The sequence below is a fragment of the Triturus cristatus genome, chromosome 3_1, assembly GCF_964204655.1.
Source record: "Triturus cristatus chromosome 3_1, aTriCri1.1, whole genome shotgun sequence".
NCBI lineage: Eukaryota > Metazoa > Chordata > Amphibia > Caudata > Salamandridae > Triturus > Triturus cristatus.
In genome coordinates, this window is record NC_140583.1 from 277,560,053 (window position 1) to 277,582,919 (window position 22,867).

A 22,867-nucleotide genomic window follows, 5' to 3' on the forward strand; every position below is an offset into this window, starting at 1 on the left:
ACGGAAACACTCTCTAAGCCAGAATCTTCAAAAAACTCCTACACAGACTTCAGACCATTCCAAAACACCGCTGCAAGACTCATACTCGACCTCTCATGCCGCGCCCACATCACACCACACCTTAGGAAGCTTCACTGGCTCCTCATTCACAAGCACAGTCAATTGAAACTTCTCACGCACACATATAAAGCGGTATAGAACACAAGACCAGAATACCTGAAAAGCAGCATGCACTTTCACCAACCCACCAGACATCTACACTCTCCGCGCTGTCACTCGCACGCATTGCCAGGATCTACAAAAGCAAAACTTGACGTCACTCCTGCAGTGCACCCAAGATATGGTACGAGCTCCCTCAACACATCAGAGCCTCCTCCTTACTTCTTGAGTTCCGTAAGAAGCCGAAGACTTGGCTCTTAGTTTAAGCACCTTGGGGACTACACATCTACCCAAGCGCCTGGATGATTAGTGTACTATACAAATCAATATACCATAACATTGTCCAGTGCACTGTCTTTCGCAGAGATCTGAATATAACCCATTTGCCAAATGTTTGAATCCTGGTGAGGGCACTCAGCATTTCATCCTTCTGAGGTTGATAAAAAGAGTACCACTGAGTTTGATAACAATACATATTCTATTTGTATGTACCATGAAGGTTTATACAATGAATGTTTTATAAAATTAGATTGTTAAGTATTTTTTTAATATCATAAGGTTCTAAGCTGCACAAGTTTCCCTGCACAAGTGACTCTGGGGCATATTATCAAGCCAGGCGATAAAATTATCGCCGCTTTGGCGGCAGAAAACTGCTGCTAAGACGGCGATAATGGGCTTGATAATATGTCCCTCTTTTCTTATATCTGCAGTGCAAACAGCTGATCGTCATTCAAAGAATGAGGAGCTAAGAACATTCATACCTGAATACAGAACATGAATGTTCCTAATAAATGGGCAGTTGGTGGTCCTAACCTCAGTTCCCCATCAGAGAAGGGCCTCAAAACGATGCTTTAAAAACAGAATGAAAATTCCAAGCAAGTTGAGTTCAGCAGCTGGGCAGCCTCATTCTTTTTACACAGTGCGTGAACTTGGACTAAATCGAGGTTTTTAGGATAAGAGGTGCCATTACTCCAGGGTAAGGGGTGAAAATGCATTTCAGAGTAAAAAGCAGGATGAGAAGCTGAATGCACTGCTACCTGTGAGAGATCACACCACGAACAACGGGGCATATTATCAAGATCCGGCTTTGATCCCTTGAGAATTCCCATAGAAGCCCATGCTCCGGTGTGAACATGGGCTTCTATTGGAATTCTCTGCGGCATATTATCAAGCTCATTATCGCCACCTTAGCGGCGTTTTTCTGCCGCTAAAGCGGCGATACTTTCAACGCCATTCTTGATAATATGCCCCAACGTGGTCTAAAAGCAGTAACATGCAACATGATTTTACCTTCCGGGTTTGAGGAGTCACAGCACCCAGAAACCCTCTTCGTGGGAGAATGCTCACCTTGTTAGACCATCCTTTGCAGGCTGTGTGCATCTTGGTAGTCACTGGTAAAACGAGTAAACACTTCATGTTGCACAACCCTTGACTTGCAGGGGCTTAGGCTCCTCACTGTATCCAACATGAATGGTTGTTACAGACCGAGGGTTTAAAGAGCAGCAGCTAGTCAAGTACTCCACAGTGATGACTGCAACAGAATCCAGGACCCCATGAGCTGTTGACACAAAGCAGCTTTTCTCATACCCCAGACTTAGCCCTCCCCCAACCTAGACTGTGCCTGTGCGAGTGCAGGGTGAGCTGTGTGTGTGTATGTGAGTGAAAGGTAAGCTGTGTGAGTGCAAAGTAAGCTGTGTGTCTGTGTGAGTGCAGGGTAAGCTGTTTGAGAGCAGGGTAAGCTGTGTGTGTGCAGGGTGAGCTGTGTGTGTGTATGTGAGTGAAAGGTAAGCTGTGTGAGTGCAAAGTAAGCTGTGTGTCTGTGTGAGTGCAGGGTAAGCTGTTTGAGAGCAGGGTAAGCTGTGTGTGTGCAGGGTAAGCTGTATGTGTGCAGGGTAAGCTAGGAGTAAGGAGAGCAGTGTCTTATGAGAGCACGTATGTCTCTGAGTGTGGGCAGAGAGATCTGTGTGTCTGAGGACGGTGAATCTTGGGTCTGTGTATGCAGCGTAGTGAGTGTAGCAGGGTACAATTTGCACCATTTGCACCCTTTCTAAAAAGAAAAAAATGTAAGTCATATCGAAATGTATATAGCAAAATGCACAATTTGTACCCAGGTGAAAGATCTGCCCTTGCACATCTTCTTTTAACTCAGGCTTGCTCGCTGCGTTAGCGCGGTGCACTCGGGTCAAACCACTTCGCCCACCCATTTTAAAATCCACCAGTTGCCACAGGTTCCATTAATAACACCATTTCCACACTTTAAAATAAAATATGCGTTAAGGCTTGCTGTATTTCTGGGTGCAGGACTAGCTCTCCTGCAAAAAGCATCACCTTTACCCAAATGGCTTCATCTTATTACTCTCACCTGTAAATAGAACTCCTCTGTGGGGCTCCAGAAGTTGACTTTACTGACATTTAGAAAATTCTCTGGCTGCCTGAATTTTTCTGTAATTTCATATTCATCAATTAATAAAATCCCCCAGCTGGAATCAGTTCATTAAACCCGGTGTTTCTAATTCTCCTTAGACGTTACCATAGAAAGCTTTCCTATCCATCCTGGTGGGATCCTCAGACTTCCACTCACATATCTTCCCTCCATCCACTGAATAAGCCTGGATTCACAGTACATTCAAGTGGCTTTACTCTCTCAATTTTTACAGCAGACAAATGCATCCAGAACATCTACAGGGATCTGAGGCTCAACCAGAAGAACAGAAAGGAATACAGCGGGGTTCTAGCAAATCTCTTGATGCAGGACAAGCTGCACATCGATGACATCAAAGCCAGTGTGACTGAACTGATGGCCGGAGGGGTGGATACGGTAAGAAGGAAACGCAGAAATGCAAGACTGTGATGGTGACAAGCACTGCCTCTTTTCAAGTATTCAACCAAGACTCCAATCAGGTACCATTTATTAGAGCATTAGATCATCTAACTGAAAGTATCAATTTAAGAACTTTTACTATGAGAGAAGGAACTATAAAAACATGAATTTTCATAAAATTAATAAGCTCACCTATTCATAATACTTTTTTTAAAATTTATTTTGAGTTTTAGCGTTTTAATATAGCACAAATTAACCGCCATGGGGTGGCAAAGCTTTATTCTAGGATGCAATTCTGGGCGTTGAAACAGACATAACTCAATACAGTCAACTTGGCCAATAGTTTGTCTCGGTTCCATTGGTAGGAGAACATTTTCTAACCCACTCAGTGTACTGGTTACATTTGGGGCTTCATTACAAGTGCCCCAGAATTACTGACATGGAGGTAGCCTCCGAAGAAATGAGGAATTGCCATGAAAATCAGTGATTCTGTCCTCATTCCCCTGGTTATTCCTCACTTTCACCTGGAAAATCCACCTGTGTTAGGTGTAGAGGTGCTGGGACGGGGTACGCGGCCTACACCTTAGCAGCACAAGTAAGGGAGACAACCACTCAGTATTATAGTACGGCCGTAAGGACACGTGCGACCTTGGCCCGTTTATTATATACCCTCGGACCGAGCCCGGTCACGAGGGGTGCCGTGCGTACGCACGCTTTCGTAGAGGCCGGGTGGCCCTCTACATCCCTCCAAACCCTTAGCTGAAAAGAGTGCAGCGAGGAACTGAGCAAAAGAGAGAAAAGAGAGAACGAGAGGGTGAGAGAGAGAGAGAGAGAGAGAGAGAGAGAGAAAGAGAGCTAGACATTATAATGTCCAACGTTCTCAGAGAGCCTCGGGCCCGTACTCCAGGGAAGTCGTCACAGAGTTGGCCACTTGACAGGCATAGTCCTTCAGCTTTTGACTGGGTGCAGGGTTTGGCCTCAACTGGTAGTGTTGGCTTTGGGACACCGTTCCCCTTTGCGTTAGTGTGGCGCAGCGCGGAGGCCGCTCCGAGTTGGAATCCTCAGAGGCCCCTCTTGGCTGGGACTCCTGTGACTCTCGGCCTCTTGGCTAGGTCTCGGCACTGTGCTTGCTCCTGGACTCTGGGCGCTCCCGTCTGGAAAGTTAGGCACGTCCTCTTCTTCTTCGGGGTCACTCGACACCCCATGCGGCTTACTCTGTACCACCCTAAACCACGACACATTCCTCACGACCGTGTGCTGCCCTCTCTGGGCGGTGATTATTGTTCCGTTTACTTGGGTAACCATCCACTCTTCTGGCTTATAGGGCGTGCGGAACTTCCAGCCGGGGTGCCTATCTTTCAGAATCACCCGAGACCCGGCGTCTGCCGGTATGCAAACAGGAACTGATGGAGGCAGGTCTCAGAGTCTTGATGACGGTCCAACCCTATGCGCATCGCTCTGTTGAGAGTTCTCATGAATCGCTCAACTTCCCCGTTGGCTTGGGGCCATTGAGGTGTGATTCTTTGGTGTTTGATCGCCCACCTCTGCAGGAAGTCCTGCAATTCCTGCCCTTGGAATTGCGGGCCGTTGTCCGATTTTATCTCCTCCGGTAGCCCAAAGGTTGCGAATATCTTCTCGAGAGCAGGAAGTACATGCGTGAATGCAGTGGACGACACTAGCTCGACCACCGGGAACTTTGTACGACCATCGTGTGCCGCCCGTCGGGAAAACTGCCGAAGTCGACGCTCACTTTGGTCCAGGGTGTGTTGCATGGCTCCTCTGTGATCACCGGTGCGGGAACCGGGTCAGCTCCGGTTATAGCACACGAGTGGCAGGTCCGCACCTCCTCATCAACCAGCCGGTCCATGCCCGGAAACCATACCTTGGACCTGAGCCTCGCCTTCGTTTTCACGACTCCCTGGTGACCTTGGTGGGCTATGGACACGAGGCGTCTCTGAATACTGTGCGGGATCACGATGTTCTGTCCCCGGAGCACCAGGCCTGACTCTCCGATGCTGAGCTCATGGCACACCTTCCATAGCTGTCTTCGAGCATTCTGCTCCTCTTCGATGAGGCCAGCCACTCCATCCAGAAACCTGTGCCAGCATCCGGTGGTGAGCGCCTCCATGTCCCGCTGCAACATGAGGTCCAGCTCCATGGCTTCGCACAGATCTTCCTTGGTGACTGCCAACGGGAAAGCATCATCCTCGATCATTTGTACGAACGCTTCCGTCATCAGGCTGTCTTCCGATGGCGGTCCCTCTTCCGCTTGCGACGGGTGCCTTGACAGGAAATCCGCAGGGTTGTTGGCCCCCGAGCGGAATACCAGTTGGAACGTGTAGGCTTGCAGCTGGATAGCTCACCGCTCAATCCGGGGTGGTGCTAGTCTGTTCGACCCTCTGAACAATGGCAGTAGAGGCTTGTAGTCTGTTACGACTCTAAAAGGGTGACCAAACAGATACAGGTGAAAGTGCTGACAGGCCCAACGAATGGCCAGGGCCTCGCGCTCAATCTGCGTGTACCATGTCTCCGTCGGCGTCAGCGCCCGACTGGCACATAGACTCCGTGCCGAGCCTCTTGCAGAAGTACCGCGCCAAGCCCCACTGGGCTGGCATCGACCACTAGCTCCGTGTTTCGGCCGGGATGAGAGTATGCCATTGTCGTTTGGTCCAGCAGCGCCTTCTTGACTCCTTGGCGGCGTCCAGGCCCATGGTGCTCCGGTCTTTGTCAGCTGCCTGAGTGGTTCTGAAATCGTGGCGAGATTCGGGAGGAGCCGCCCGCAGTACGTTGCCATGCCAAGTAAACTTCTGATCGCCGTTGGATTCTGCGGCACTGGAGCATTCCTGATCGCTGCCGCCTTCCGGGGGTCCACTCGGAGCCCCTCCCTGGAGAACACATACCCAAAGAACTCGATGGAACTTTGGTAGAACGCACACTTCTTCCGGTGCAGAGTAAGGCCGCAGTCCGTTAGTCGCTGTAGCTTGGCTCTCAGCCTGGCATGGTGGTCTCCGAGACTTAGGGAGTATATTAAAATATCGTCGCTAAGGTTGATCACCCCAACGAGGCCAGACAGGGTTTCATGGATCATATTCTGGAAAACCTCCGCCGCGGACGACACCCCAAAGCTGAGCCTGGTTTACCTCCTCAAGCCCACGTGCGTTGAGAAGGTGGTGATATACCTGCTCTCCGGAGCTAACTCTAGCTGGTGGTATCCCGAGTTAAGGTCAAGTTTAGAAAACCACTGGGCTCCATTTAAGTCCGCTACGATGTCATCCATCGTCGGGTTCACGTGCCGCTCCCTTCGAATGGCCTGGTTGGGGAGCCGCATGTCCACACACAAGCGGATGGCACCAGGCTGTTTTGGCTTGGGCGCCACTACCAGGGGTGACACCCACGGTGTGGGCCCCGATACTTTCTCTATGACTCCCATGTCTTCCAGGGTCTGCAGCTCTTGCTCCACCAACGGGCAGATGTGCAGTGAAATTCGTCGGTGTTGGAGTGCTCTTAGTTGGACGCTGCGGTCAATGTGCAGCTTCACCTGGAAGTTCTTGAGCTTGCCTAGCCCTGTGAAGAGGTGAGGGAATTCTTTTATGATGTCTTCCCCATGGTTTTTATGTACCTGCCTCACAAAGAAAACCAGCTCTAGATCCTCCGCCTTGTGGCATCCTATTAGCGTGCCTGTTCCCCCTTCTGTTACATGGAACGTTGCTGTCAGCGTGCGAGCCTCGCTTGAGACCTTGACCTCAATCATGCCCCTCAATGGGAGAGGCTCCGTGCCCCCGTACGTGAAGATCGTGGTTCTGCTTGGGACGAGCGCTGGCCTGGGCTGTAGTAGATCAAATTGGTAGGAGTCCATTACATTCACCGACGCTCCGGTGTCTATCAGAGTCTGTATGGGAAATCCATTGACGCTGACTTGGCACATAGGAGGTGGTCGTCTTCTCTTGCCCGTGCATCCGATGAATGAAATGACAAACGCGGCATCGTCGTCTTCGTAGTACGCTGTATCTACGGCTCTGTCTGGGGCTGCTCCGGGCTCCCGGTCTTCCAGTGTGAGGTGCTTCAGACTCCCCGGGCGTCCTCTGGGAGCATTGCCACGTGTTCTTCCTCCTCGCCCGCGACACACACTGGCATAATGGTGGCTTTCCCGCACTTAGCGCATGCCTGCCCCCTTGCAGGGCACCTTTCCTGGTCACCGTGGTCGAACCCACAGTACCCGCACCTTCCGCTGGGCCTTGGTCCTGTGCCCCGTCGTTGGACTCTTCCTGGCCGTCATTGGATGACCTCTACCATCTCTTCCTTTATCCGCCCCGGCTTGGGTGTTGCTGCCACTGACGTGTTTCGTAGCCTCACTGTCTCCATTTCCTCCGCGCGTTTATCGGAGAGCTCGTGTGAACGGGCTAGGATCAAAATCTCGTCCAGGGAGATGCCTGGCTGACGCAGGATGAGGCGTCGCAGGGCCACCGCCTTGCATCCTGATTTCGTCGTTGTGGTCTATGCCCGTGCATGTGGCTGCCAGCTTTCTGAGCCTGGCGTAGAACATATCCATCGTTTCCGTTTCTCCCTAACGAGCCTGTCATAGTTTGAACCGCTCAGGGGATCAAAGTACTTGTTCAATGCGGCAATGGCGGTGTCATAATCGTCGTCCGGTCCGGTGTTGGGTAGCGACTCGAACAGCTCGTAGAGCTCAGCGCCTCCAAAGTGCATGAGAAGTGACCGCTTCACTTTGCCGTCATGCTCTTGAGTCCCCGTGAAATAGTGGTTGAGGCGGCCTACCCATCGCTTCCATCTCGGCGCTGTGGTGGCAGAGTCGGCCAGCTGGCTGAAAGGCGGTAAGGACGTCACTGAGGCATGCGAGTGAGGGGTCATCGGGGCCAGAGTCTGGGCCGCCGGGTCATCACCCATGTTGCTCCACTCTGCACCGCCTGGTGGTGTGAACCACTCCCTAACGTACGCTTTTGCACACAGAGGTTCTCCCAATTGCACCTCCGCAGGCACTAGCCTCCCTTCTTCTTCAGGCTGTCCCTCTTTGCACCAGGTATGGGGTGGGGGCTGCTTCCTCTGTTGTGCAGGCCTTAGATGACAATCACCCACCAAGGGGGCGGCTCCTCCCTTCCTTTGGGACACAGACAGGTGCCTAGATGTGGGGTTAAATGTACTAAAAACCCTCTTGCTGGCAGGAATCCTCCTCCCTTTTCTTTTGGAAGCAACCAGGTGCAGACAAGCGCCCTCGCAGGTGAAGGAACGGGCACGTGTAGCTGACGCACTGGTCGGGGCTGCCTGCAGAAGCACGTGCGCGCAGCCTCACCGCTTGATTTGACGAGTTGCAGGGAAACGCGCAGCTCCACCTCTGCACACACTCCAGCGGGAGTCGCGCGACACACCAGGGGCTGCCGGCACACACTTCGAGCGGCTCCCGCGATGGGAACCAAGTCGGCCACACTCCTTGATGCGCACCGCCAGGAACGGGTGCGCGCGCCTCCTGATGCCGCCGGCAACACAGCGGGACACGGCAGTATGACACCGCAACACAGCAGCGGGGGTCCGCAAACACCTTCGTCGCCAGTGTAGAGGTGCTGGGACGTGGTACGCGGCCTACACCTTAGCAGTACAAGTAAGGGAGACAACCACTCAGTATTATAGTCCGGCCGTAAGGTCACGTGCGACCTCGGCCAGTTTATTATATACCCTCGGACCGAGCCCGGTCACGAGGGGTGCCCGTGCGTACGCACGGTTTCGTAGAGGCCGAGTGGCCCTCTACAAGGAGATGGAGTTTCTGGGTGAAAGTCATGGGATTTGCACAGTACTCCTCTATCTTGTAATTCCACTGGGGTGTTAACTCTTGTTATTGTCCAAGGGGAATTAAAATTCAACCAAAATGGGGGGCCTAAGGGGCAGATTTACAAACCCCTGCGCCACTTTTCGTCACTTTTAACATGAGAAAAGTGACGCAGAAGAGGCGCAAGGGGCTTGTAAAACTGTCCCGTGTTTTGATTTTGCCTTATTTTTGCTGACCATGTAAGCCATAATGATTAGAATATTTTAGTTACATTTTCAAAAAGACATATACACATATCCATCTAAGATTGAAGAATTATAAGGACACTTCATTTCTGGATTTGTACTGGCAAATGTCATGATTTAAGACAACAAACCTCGTGCAATAAAAACAAGCATTGGCATAGCCAATAGGTCTCGCCTTTGGGACCTCATAAGTGTTTAGCCATGCAGCACATTTTCCTGGGTGTTGTGCAGCCAGAAATTGAAGAGCTATACAACTGCTACACACTAGTTCAAGTAGTCTGATTTAGAAATATATGCTTGCAAACGGAAGCATGAAACAGGAGGCGGGACAAACTAGTTTCTAAAAACAGAAGAGGGTGGTAGCTGATGTTGGAAAGCATCACAAAAAGGAAGCTCTCAGATCTGGAAGGCCCTGCTGGCATAGCAGCTCGGTGCACTGGGGTCCGCTAAAGGGATCTGGGGCAGGGATGACAGAAGGGGTAACAAAGAGCAGCAGCTGATATCCCTAGCTTGCGCTTTGCTACCCCTTTACTACCAGGGTCTCATCAGCCATTAAGGAGCTCCAGCAATAGAAAAAAAACAGGACACATAGGAGTGCAGTGGTTAATTGTGACACATGAAAACGTTTACGGTCGGTACGAATTGTCTGCAGCCTCTGAGTTTTTACTAAATATATTAGCAGGTCAATGCTGCCGATATTTACCAGGTGAAATGGTCAGTTAACTAGCAGATGTAGATTTTTGGTGTGGAAAGCAGCAAAATGCTTATTATTTCCCAATGCAATGAGGAAATCTGGTATTAGGTGCTTGCTACAGTACCCATTAAATTCCCACCCCGGGGAATCAGTATTTAATGGGTGTGATAAATAGCGCCTGTTACCTAGCTAGCCAGCTCATAACTAAAGCCTCAGACCCCAGTTTACTTTCTATAGTTTGCACTTTTTGTCCTTTCACTAAACCCTCGGCAGAAAACTGTTGAGAGGCTAGCAGTGGGGCGGATCGTGATATCATCAGGAGGTCAAGGGTGCGAATGCTGGGACTTGCTGGTTGCAGGATTAGTCCTGCGTCATCTCAACTAGTCCACTAACATCATGTCAGAGGAGAGAGCAGGAAGAACCAGATATTCATCCTTATCCAGTCTTCTAACACATTCATATACCAGCACCATCTTACAGTGAGACATAGGGGAAAGAAAATAGCATAGCATAGAAGGAGATGAGAAAGAATGAGAAAGAAAAGAGGGGAATAGGAAAACAGAAGGAAGAAGATGGAACACGTGGACAGATGTAAAGACCAAAAAGTGAGAGAAGAAAAAAGAAATGGAGAGAAAGGCGAATTTAAAGCAGGGGTCTAGCAGAGGCTAAGGGAGGGAGAACGATGGAAGGCAAGGAGGGAAAAAGAAAGAGGAGACAGTGAGAGTGAAAATTACAGCATGGGAAAGAGTGGAGTAGACAGGAAGAGGGGCTAAAAGAAGTTGCAAAGAAAAAAACAAAATGAAGAAAAGAGAAAAGTAATGACAGTGGCAAGCGTGAGAAACTGGGTGAGCAGAGCAGAGGAAGAGAGGGGGAGAAACATAATAGTGGATAAGGGTGAAGATCAATAATATCGGTTTAAATGAGATGCCCGTGAAAAAAGGATAACCAGGCAGGAAAGCGATAAGAGTGAGGTTGTGATGGATACAATAAGTTAAAGGAAGGGAGAACGGGCATAAAGGACATAAGGAAAAGGAGAAAGGTGTTGACGATGGATTGAAGAGAAGAGAGGAGAGGGGACAGAGGTAGAAGACACGAGGGAGTGAAGCGAATTGGATATACAAGGAAAGAAGCTGGAGGAGAGAGGGGGTAGGAGGAGGAGAGAGGAGTTAAGTGGAGAAGGGAAATGAGTAGGAGGGTGCGAGCTGTGAGAAGACAAAGGTAGGCGAAGAGAGAATGGGCAGATCATGGAATTATTAGACAAGGAGGCAAAGCAGAGAATGAAGGGGAGAGCAGGCGACAAAGAAAGAGATGAAGGACGAGAAAGAGAGCTTTGATGTGTAGTGATCGCATAATGGCCTTTAGGAAAAGGGTATCTGGGAAGAAATAAACCAGAGTGAATGGACTAGGAAGGGAGAGGACGCGAGCCAGGTGGAGAGACATTGGTGTAGCTTCCATGGGTGCAGCAGGTGCAGTGGCACCAGAGCCCAGAAGCAATAACGGTCCACTAGACCATTATTATTGCTGTACTTCACAGTTCAAACGGCGAGCAGGAGCCTGTATTCTTTCTTGCACTAGGGCCCATGACACACCTGATACGCCACTGTGAAGGAGGGGACTGGGAAACTGGTAGAATGGCAGGAGAAGGCATAGTGTAGCTTGGTAACTCGAGCGGATGTGTGACTGGCGCGAGACAGCGGCGCGAGCGCACAGGTTGAATGAGAGGGTAGGTTATGTGTGGGGGAGGCTTTGGCGAAGTAGTGTGGGAGCTCAGAGCAGGGGTTAGGTGGGTGCGCGGGAATATGGAGTTTGTGTTTGTGTGTGTGGGTGTGGAGGAGGGGATAGCGTGTGATGGAATTCAGTGTGTGTGCATGCGTGTGTGCTTGCGCACACACACCTACGCACCCGTCCGGCCACAAAGAAGAGCTGGGGACCAATACAAGAAATGATGAGAGGTGCCCGAAGGGGGCAATTCCAAAGTCCAGCGACGAGGACATACATGGCGTAGTCTGGCTCCCCCCTCAGTAGATGGGGGCAGACTAGGAAATAAAGAGTACCTCTGTCTCACTATGTGCACCTTCTTCCTACACAAAGCACCGCACTACACGAGGCATATCAACGAACAACAGGAGACTAGTAGCCTCTAAGCACCAATTGCAACCAACAACAAGGGGAAAGGGTTAACAACCTGCACATGCCGCCGCTGGAGTAAAGAGAGGCAGGCAGCGGGGGAGTGCTGGTGCTGAGGTGAGGTGGTGGGGGGTCACAGTGCGAGGTCTCAGTCTTGAGAAATCCATAGCTGTATGTGTGCTTGGGGAGTAGGGGAGGGCTCGAGCGCAAGGAGGTGGGGGAAAGTCAAGAACAAACAGGCAGCAACGAAAGTGAAACTTCCCTAATATCAATGTTTCCAAAACATAAAGCACGGCGTCTCTGATGTCGTGCTGATAGACAAGCATAGGGAAGCTCAGTAAACAAGTGGGAGGGGTGGGGGGAGTGTGGTTGGGAGCAGGGACGCGCAGCGTTTACCTTTTAGGAGCGATAATTGCTAACAGATGGCGCTGCTCGCTCCCGCAAGGGAAACACCAAACGTGCACTCGTTGCAATTGAAAGCAATGCACAGCGTGCACCTTTTTGGGGAAAAAGCAGATCGAGTCCAATAGGTCCCCTCCTACGCAGCACATGCGCGCTGCGTAAGGGAGACTTAAAAAGGCAACGAAGTCTTCCCAACAAATCAACTGAAGGTTACATTCAATACAAGTTGCTAAAATGCTAGCCATGAAATTAATGCTATCGTTATAAGGTCTTTGGCGGACATGGTGAAAAAAGCAGAAATAAGGAACATACAATATTCACCCGGCATTCTAAGGAGCGGAAACAGGAAAAAATGAAACACAGACATCTGCATTAGTAACAGCAAAATAATAGAACTGAAGAAAAATGAATATGTAACCCTAATTACGAAGGTACATTTGAACCCTATTCGAATATCTATGTTGACTCGAGCACCTTTATCAGACTCTGCCAAAGCCATAAGCATTTCTGGGTAATATTTTTAACTCCTCTAGGACCCCTGCCCCAGTTCTTCAGTTTTACCGCAAGCGCATGACGAGATAGGATGCTCAGCTGGAGATGTAGTATGAGAAACGACTGGTCTCTATGGTTTGTCGAATTTGTCTTACTAGTGAGGGAGAATGAGATGAGTGACCAATGGAGGCCTTTCAGCTGTCTTTCTTTGGAAATTCATACACAAGGTCATTGTTAATGGACTATGGCATGCTATCTATGAACAGGGCCACTGGAATTTGACGAGTTTGTGTCTGCGTTGTTTTTCGCATAATTATAGCTTTGCTGCATTTGCCACTCAATCCATCATCCTCTGCATAATCTACATATTTTAATTTAAAAATGAGTTTTTAGTTTAGGTGGCAGTTAGTTAAAACTCGGCAACATGTATTGCCGTGCATTGCAAGCTCCATTGCAAAGGCTAACTGCACTCCTTTCTGCTGCTTATTGCTGCATTTGCGTGTTTGACTGGTAACAAAGAGGTGAAACCTTTGCCCGGATAGCGTTAGCAGGGTAAACAAGCAGAGTGTGCGAGCTCTCCAGCTTTACTGAGAGTCGTTTCTTCCCCAACTAGATAAGTCAGATTTACAGCCCGTCTCTGGGGGGACATCTGCCACCTTTGTTCTTATTACCAAGTGCAGTGGCAAGCGGCCCTCGCCGCTCCGCTGCTCACACAAAGCAGGGGCTGGCATGGCTCTGACGTGGGGTCAGAAGGGGGCAACCAGCTCCGCAGCTTTCTTAAACAAGCATTTGCAATGCAATAGGTCTCGCATTTGCGAGACTTTGAGCTACTGGCATTGTAAATGACAAACCGTTATCTATGTGTTGGTTTTGAAAACATATAAATAAAAGGCATTGTCATTTACAATGACAATAGCTTAAAATTTCGCATATGCGAGACCTATTGCATTGCAAATGCTTATTAGTTTTAATGATCTACGAAGGAGGCCTGCTGCTCGACACGATGATTACTTCTATCGTTGGCTGAATAGGGCTGCGGCAGCGCAGTATGCTGGGCGGGCCGTGGGCAAAACACTGCTCATTGGGCCACTCCAGGTACACACTTGACGATTCACCAAGCAGGGACAAATTTGCAACCCTTCACCATTGATTGAACGATTTCAAAATGAGGTGTGACCTAACTTACGCCGAGGCAGGGGTCCAGGCAGTTTTTTTCAGTACTGTGTGGCTCATAATAAGGCAGGCAGCTGGGCCGCGGCAAGCAGCGGCATCCAATTTGAAATATTTTAAACACACGCAGTCACATGAGATATGAGCTCTTCGCCGGGGAGACTGGGACCCGTGTCAGAACTTAGTAAGCAACGTGCAGTGCAACCAATTATCAATATTTTGTGTAGAGTGTAGACCCGGCCCTGAAAAATAAGCACCGGCACAAATGAAGCACTCAGAGACGGAGAGGTGACAGGCATTGGCAGCGAAGGGGCGCGAGGGGGTTGTGTGAGGAAGAAAGGCTGAGAGCGGCGATGGGGTGATAGGGGGCGAAATGGTGACAGCATGGAAATGAATGAAGGAGAAAGTATGGTGGAGTGAGTGGAGATACGGCAAAGGAGAATGAGGGGGAATGAACAGGGAGGGCGTGAAGGAGGGTGGAACATTGTCCTTATAGAAGAAACCCGATGAGGCAGGATTGGGAATGGATGAAGTACAGCGGGTGGGGGCTGGTGGGGAAATCATGATCCTGGTGGGGTCTGGGGTGTGGGGCAGCTGGAGCTTGGCAGGAAGATGGAGCGGGGTGAAGCACGCACTGAGGTCCGAGGTGGAGGGAGTGAAGGAGAATGAGGCGGGAAAAAACATTTTATGGAGGGAGGGAGTCAAGAGGCTATTAATGAGGGAGCGCCTAGCAGAAAAGAGGAAGCATAACATGGAAGAAGCATGGTAGGGGGTGGTGAGCATGTCAAGGGGTATGGAGGAGGGTGTCACAGACCGTAGAAGGGTGAGGGAGCATAAAATTTAAATATCAAGGACCCCCTGTAAAATTGATTTACCAATTCCTAGAACAGGACAATAATGCAACAGAGTATATATTCCTAGGCAAAAGACAGTTTAGCTAGTATCGATTTAATCACATAATAAAACATCACAATTTATAAAGAATTTCCAGTGTATAGACCATGGATAACATATATATCAAATTTGTATTTTTTTAAAACAAACTATGGCAGTTTAAAATCAAATTAAAACAAGCATTGGCATAGCCAATAGGTCTCGCCTTTGGGACCTTATAAGTGTTTAGCCATGCAACAGTTGCATAACTAAACACTTATAAGGTCCCAAAAGGGAGACCTATTGGCTATGACAATGCTTGTTTTAACTGCTGCAATCTATTGAAGCCTCACGGAGAACATCAAAGCGGCCGCGAAAGTGAAAGTAATAGCGGTAAAGCGCAATGCGCTCACCCGCGCACATGCACTGTAGGTCTAGGCTGGCCTGGTAGCACTTTTTGGAGCCCTCACAAAATGTCTCACCAGACCAGCGCATGCGCTGGGTCAGGCGAGACCTAAAAAGGACCTCAAATAAGTTGACACCCTTATTTCTAAAAAGTGTGTTACTATATCAACATATATCTCAATTTACAAAATATCTTGATACATTGATATTTATAGATTACAATAAAAAGAAGAACAATAATTTGTGGCAGAGGATAAATCTTCTTGAGGGAGCATGACATGAAAGGGCAGGAAGGGACTGAAGGAGGCGTGGTACTGATCACAAGAGAGATATGGCAGGAGGGGAGAGGCCATGACACAGAAGGTGCTTGGTAGATAGCTGGTGCTCGAGACAGCATGGAGGGGAGGTAGATTTTCTATGGGAAAGAGTCCGCTGAATACTCATGATAGCGAAGAAACCGGTGAAATATCTTACAGGGAGGCATCAACAGACGTACCCTGTCTGTGAGTGTAGGTGTACTGTGCGCTTAGGTGGCCCCTGCACCTTGGGCGCCCCCTGCACAGGGGGGGGCTGCGGGGGCCTTTGTTACGCCCCTGGCTCAAAAACATCTTTCACCCCAATTACAGCCGCGCAGAGCAAAAAAAGCATGCAGTAATTGTGTACACATTTGTTTTTGTTCCTGCAGACTTAACCTCTTCAGTGCCCATGACGAGATAGTCTCGTCATGGAGCACGGTTACGCTGTGCCCATGACGAGACTATCTCGTCATGAACCCCACCCACTAGTGCAACGCCCGGCACAGGAGGGGGAAAGGGCGTGGCACTGAAGGGGTTAAATTGTGACAGTAAACACAGCTGCTGTCGGCAATTCGAATATTGATCAACACCTACAAAAACAGATGGTAAAGTGCAAATTTATCAGGTCTGATTATTGATGGGTGTTCTTTCTCGTTCACACCGTGGCCTGCTGCAAAACATCTTACTGTTATATTTACTTTCCGGCTTTAATACGTGCAAAACGCACTACTGCAAAAATGCTACCCTGTACAGCGCTGCTAAAATAAACAGTTAAATATGTTGTTGTGAATTCGGAACGCTTGGTGTGAGTTTACTCCTAGAAATATGCGCAGTTGTTTACTTCACAGCACAACATACATTCACGCCGGGTTAGGAGAGCCAATGTGAGAAGAGGGAGGGGGGGTGGAGAGAGCAGGGCAGGCCGAGCAACTCCATTATCTGCCATGAGCCAGGTACGCTAATTAGAAACAGATAGCCCCCATAAAGATCAAAAATTGCTTTGTGACAGCAGCAAAGCAGACGACTCTGTCTGGATCGACCGGACGAAAAGGCGAAAAGGGCGTCAATAAAAAAACCTAATTTCCAATGGCAGGCCACCGTTTAGCATAAATAGTAACACCAGCCAATGAAAATGAGGGGCGGGGCTTCAAGTCCCCTTCTCAAATCTACTCTCTTACAATATCTATCGCCCAGCGAGCAGCTCTTTGCGCTGCACCGCCAGGCGAGATCTAAAATACTTGGCAGGGACAAGGGGTCCCTCAGCATAGAAGGCACACTGAACCATGGCCAGAGAAGTTTGGAGGGTGGTCCACGGCGACACCAAGAGCGAAACTGAGCACAGCAGTCGCCTGATGGGGGGAATAAAAATAAAACATAAGTGGGGCAAGAGCTTTGTAAATGTGATGGATATGTCAGCATGATTTACAGCACAGTTTACAGAAAAACCAGTTGCAGTGAAGTGCTCTGTAAATGAAAAGGGTAGCTTCCCCAAAGACAAGCAGGAAACCAAGAAATAAAAAGTCCCCCAAAGAACACAAAAACATGACAAAGCGTAGTGATACAGTAGTTAGTCTGTGCTGTGTGGGAGGAATGAAAAAGAAAAAGAGGGACAAAGAGGCAGGACTGACCAGTAGCAAGCAATGATTTTAAGAGGACACTAAAACAAACAAATCAAACGCTTGGGGGGTGGCTTTAAGTGATGGGGAAATACTGGCACCCTCCCAGAAACTCTAGGCCTGTGTGCACATTTTACTGCTACTTTGAAAATTCGTTTTTTGTCTGTGAGGCCTACTCTTTTCCTACTTAGTGCCTTTTCCTAGGAAAAGTTGGTTTTAACATTACCATGTTACAATTATTATCTAGGCAATCCTGCCTCGATTTTTAATTCTAAATTTTTTTCATTGTGGGAATATAATAATTGAATGTTCACACATCTATACTTTGTTACTGCTTCACTTTCCATAGTAGCGTGCAGCTACTTAGCATATTTTATATAATTTATATTCTTACCTTTATTTGCAGGGCTATCTGGTGATGATTGGTTTTGAACTTTTTTTTTCTTTTTTTTCTCCTGCCAGTTTTTTAACCAATTTTCTAGTGGGCTTACATAATTTTCTTCTGAGATCCATTCTCATGAAATCTGGTGTTTTACTCACAATGTGCACTTACACCCTGAAAGATAAATACAAGAGGTCTCCTACATAGGAAAAATTGTTACGTAGTGGATAAAATTAGTTAAAAAGAGGAAAATCAATAGTTATGGACCAGCCAGAGACATCACATATAAAACCAATTTCCTTCTCTCATGCACTAATGCGCTCCATTTTTTATATAGATCAAGGAAACATATCAAGCAAATATAGAGGTCCAGCACTGAAGATCAATGCCGTATTCAAATGCAGTCATGTATCCATGACATAACTACGCATATTTCAAAATCATTCCCCTGTGTTCGGGTGCAACCAGCAAATCAGAAGCTTCACTCACTATATTCTGGGAGGGTTTCTTTTTGTGGGTAAAATCAATACCCCATTCTAGCATAGGGTCTCCTACAATGGTTTTTTATATAAACCCCCAAAGGGTCTAGCCATTTGTCAATATTTATTGACATAAAGTAACTTAGGGGCATATCATCAAGGCCCGAGATAAAATTATCGCCGCTTTAGCTTCCGTTTTCGGGCCAAAAGCGGCGATAATTTTATCGCACTATTAGCAAGGTCACGCTATCGCGTGAATCCTTGCCGCAGCGCCCATTCCCTTAACGCCCAGCTTTGCATCTCTAATGAGATGCAAAGTGGGCGTTCCTCCCCAAAACAACGTGAGAAATGTCGCTAACCGACATTTCTCCTATCAACAATGTGAATGCTAACATGCAGAGCGATAAGAAAAGTAGCGCTAACCGCGGTTACCGCTACTTTCCTTACGCCTACTTTCAGGCTGACTTAGCCATTATATCCAAACGAAGGTGGATATAATGGCTAAGTCTGCCCTGCCCTATCAACAACGTATCGCCAATTGTTGTGCGATTATCGCTGGATTTCCAGCGATAATCGCACATTTGGCAGCTAACTCTGGAATTTTTATCGCCTTGGTGATGCGCGTTGTTGATAACGCGCTAACTGGGCGATAAATTCCAGAGGTAGCCGGCAATAAATATGCAAGCGCTAAGCGTGCTTTGCGATATTTATCGACGGCCGTTGATGATATGCCCCCAGTTACTTATTAGTCACCTGTTTCACTACTTCTTATATGTGTAGGTACACATAAATTATTCTCTAACCCAGGCTCTCCTGCAGTGTATGCCACATATCAATTAGTGTATTGATACAGAGAATATTTTAAAAACATTCTCTACAGTCCCCTGGTTATTTTAAATGCCAGTTAATGCCCCTTTTATTAATACTATGGGTTAAATACGCATTTGAAAGACTGGAAAGGTCATTTGCAGCAAGGCAAGTTAGTTCTTTAGCTTACATCTCACTTACCGACTGGTGACATCACAGTCCTCCAATGTCCCACTTTCTGACACCATTCTGATGGAGAAATACTGGCACCCTCCCCTAGCAAATTAATGAAACTCACCAGACATTGCAGGTTTGCTCAGAAACAGAGTGAAATGTATTTATTGGTACCAAAAGCATGCATCATTGTTAATTAGCAAGGAAGAAGTCAGATCTGCCACCTTAGGGGCTCTCAGACTGCTCCTTCCCAGAGTGACAGGTTTCTGGGTGCAATATACATTTAGTAATGCCATGTCAGCGGAACTAGAATAAGGCACCAAGCCAAATATGGCTAACAGGGATGTGTAACATGCCAATTATAAATGGCTAGATATGGGCAGACCAGAAAGGCTGGCTCGGCACTGTGTAAGCAACTTGCACAACCAGGAAACTTATGATGACGGCAAGACAAGGAAAGTGACATTTAAGGCTGATTCAGAATAGCTGCCGGAAGCTTGTCCAGGCAAGGTAAGATAGGAAGACCTTTGGAGCTCTGGGCCTCCTGTTAGTGTGAGTGTATACATATGAATTTAAATGGATATACATATATATTTTGCAACATTAAGCTCACAAGAGAAGTATACTAAAGTATACAAGAGGTCGTATGATTACCCTCGACCTAAACAAATCATTAAGTAATACTATCACAAATGTGCTACATTACACCACATAATTTGCCTTTTCTTGCTGCATAATTTAGTCAACCTGCTGCATAATTTGGTCCTCTGCTGTTGTATAAGTCCAGTGGACCAGTCTACTAGCTGATATATCGACACCAAGGCATCAGCCTGTTACTCTGCCTGCTGAGCCTAAAACTGCATATTAGTGACTTCAGGATGATATTCACCAAAGATGTAGATGTCATTAGTGCAGGAGGTACAGTGGCCCTGGGGCCTACGGAAAAGAGGGACCGACTGCATCTCATTTATATTTGTCTTTTACTACCCAACGGGGGGTTACAGGGGCCAATGTCTTTGCCTGCATTAGGGTCATGTTAACCCCTGCAATGCCGGACATCCATTTTTCCTAAAGCCAAAGATGTTGTATCTAACTGCTTGAAATATGTGAGGCTCACGCCATGCCTTTCTCCAGCCATGTTTTTTAAACATTCATTTTATCCATGCTTGAATCAAATTCTGTAATTATTTTTTGGGGTGTGGCCTAAGATGTTATTTCCTGCTGCCATGTGCCCTTGTGCTTGCAGATTAGATCTGGCTTTTAATGTTTGCTTCTGACTAATGCGTAATATGCTGAAGTTGTTGATTTCAATGCTTCTTCGGGCAGGATTTTATTTTATGAAGCAAATTGAGGCTTTGGTTAACTGAGCTGAAATGTTTGGGAATCTCTCTTTTCACAGACCTCAATGACCTTGCAATGGACGTTGTATGAGCTTGCTCTATACCCCATGGTGCAGGACAAACTGCGGGCAGAGGTTCTCACAGCAAAGGCAGAAGCCCAGGGAGACATGTCGAAAGTGCTGAAAAGTGTCCCTCTGGTAAAAGCTGCCATTAAGGAAACTCTCAGGTATTGCACACCCTGCACACCTCACCACACCTTACACACATCCAAAGTCTTCATGCATATTCTAACCCTGTTTATAAAAGGTGACTTATCAGGCTCCTCCTCGACCTTTCCCTGAAGTCTTTCCAAATTCAGCAGAGTGGCGGCTGGCATCTATGGGGGAGGATGGGTAGGTTCAGGCCCACACAAATAAAACAACAAAAAAATACTTACCTGAAACAACGTCCTCCATGCCAAACCTCTTTTGAACCAGACTTCTTCTGACCCGGATGCTGCAGTGCAGGGACCAATTCTGGTGCTGCTCTCATGCTGAGAGAGCAGCACCATAATTGGACAGAGCAGACTCACTCAGCGCTCCCCAGCACCTTGGAAACCTATACTTACTCTAACCCGGCTATCTTAAGACAGCCGGGTTAGAGGTTACAAAATGTGCATGTCTGATAGGTCGTCGCAAGATGGCCTGCCGAAGGGACATTTGCACTTTGAAACGTGCACAAACAGACCACTTTCCTCCCTGCTGCTGTCATTCAGTAGCGGCCCTACCGCCGTCCTGATGCTCTGTTCAGGACGGGGGGATGAAAAATAAAATGGTAATGAAGTACTGTTTCATTTTTCATCTTTGGGGGTAACTTAAGTGGGATTACGCTCCTCTGCTCCAGCGGAGGAGCCGACCCTGATTCAGTATCCTCATGAAGTTATCAAGAATGTACTTTAAACTGATTTGTTCCAGAAGAATCTTCATGAGATGGCAATCAGTCAATGCCTAAATGATTTAAATCAGTCCATGACTGCTTCAATGACTTAAATCAGTCCATGACCCTAATCTTTGCTAACTAGCTGAGTCAGTCATCTGGCAATGTCCCTGCCCACAAAGGTATCAAATTCTCTACTACTTCACCTTGGCACTTCCCATTTTAGACCTTCCAACCACTGGAGTTCCCTCTCAGAAACAAGACTAGTCACCAACTCTGAAGCATAAAAGAAGACGTTCAAGAAGCTCCAACTCTGCTTTCTAAGGGCAGCTCTTTGACATTCAGACTCATAGAGTACCCCTGTTGTAGTGGGGTGATTGCCTGAAGACTGGCAATGTTCTCAAAGGAAGAATTCACTGAGATCCAAAGTCAGGGTTTAAAAACGTTTATTGATTGTCCTCTGTGTTTGTTGGCTTGGGCCTCGAGCACTCCATTGCCTGATGTTGGGATGTGTCTTAGCGGATATTCTGAATCTGTTCTCTCGAACGCGTTGTAGACAATGTAAAGTATTTTGAACGTATCTATTTGTTCGACTAGAAGTCAATGGAGTTTATCTGGAAATGTGGTGGGACCCTCCTTAACATTTCCAGCTCAAATATTCTGCAACTTTTCATTACAGTGATGATCTCTTGTAAGAAGAGGCATGTGACTCAATCACAACCACCATATATTTGTCTGTTGGTTATGGGGACAGTGTTATACCCGTATCTTGGGCCCAAGAGAATGGGAGCGGGATCGTGGGTGGGCTACAAGTCACAAAATGCTCAATGTGGTGCTTTCATATTTGAATAAAGGGCTTCAGGGTGAATCAGCCATCTCTATATGATGCCCTAATGTTAGTGGTATGGAGTTCCAACTGGGTTGCCTTTTTCTCAGTTACTGTAGTATCTGAACAAAGAGATTGTGAAACTTGTATTACCTTGTATAAGTTTTTGGTGGAATATGTTTAAACCATATGGGGGCTTATTTATGAGCCTCATGCGCCAGTTTTGCACCGCCGTTGCGTCACTTTTAGTGATGCAGCGGTGGCGTAAATAATGCGCCATGTTGCGCCATATTTACGAAGTGATGCATCTAGGCAGATGCGTCACTCCGTAAGCCCCTGCGCTATATTATACCTGCGCCAGGTATAATGTATGCAGGGTGGGCGTTCCCCCACAAGAAAGGGTCGTGGAGTGGCGCAGCAAAATCTATGAGATTTCGCTGCGCCACTTCTAGAATGCCAATGCGTCACAACCTTACACCTGCCTCATGGCAGGCGTAAGAGTGACGCAGGCCCTTTCACATGGGGCTTGCCCCATGTGAAAGGAACATTGCTGGAGTTGTGTCGGGCTTCCGACACAACTCCAGCAATGCGCCACTTTTTGCGCTGACAGATACGTCAGTTATTCTGAAGTATCTGTCCTTCCTTATGACATGATGTGTCATATTATAAATATGACATATTGGTGTCGCATTGAGGGCGCACTGAGAAGTGGCGCATTGCTGCTTTCACGCAGCGATGCGCCACTTCTTGTAAATGAGGCCCATTGTTCGTAGCAGATGTTGCCGTAGATACACATGCTCTGCATACTCCTGCCATTAGTGTTGGGCTCGGATGTTTGCGATGTGTTTTTCTTCAAACCATTCTC

At 47.8% G+C, this 22,867-nt stretch overlaps 1 protein-coding gene across 1 annotated transcript in view; it reads left to right on the forward strand.

Annotated features, from left to right (window-relative positions):
* The window catches only part of LOC146860101 (cholesterol side-chain cleavage enzyme, mitochondrial-like), a 219,375-nt gene that overhangs the window by 124,738 nt on the left and 71,770 nt on the right, over positions 1-22,867 (forward strand). The window contains exons 5-6 of the mRNA XM_085643887.1: positions 2,817-2,977; positions 20,321-20,487. Of these exons, the coding sequence (XP_085500013.1) occupies positions 2,817-2,977; positions 20,321-20,487 (328 nt within the window). The remainder of the gene's footprint in view (positions 1-2,816; positions 2,978-20,320; positions 20,488-22,867) is intronic.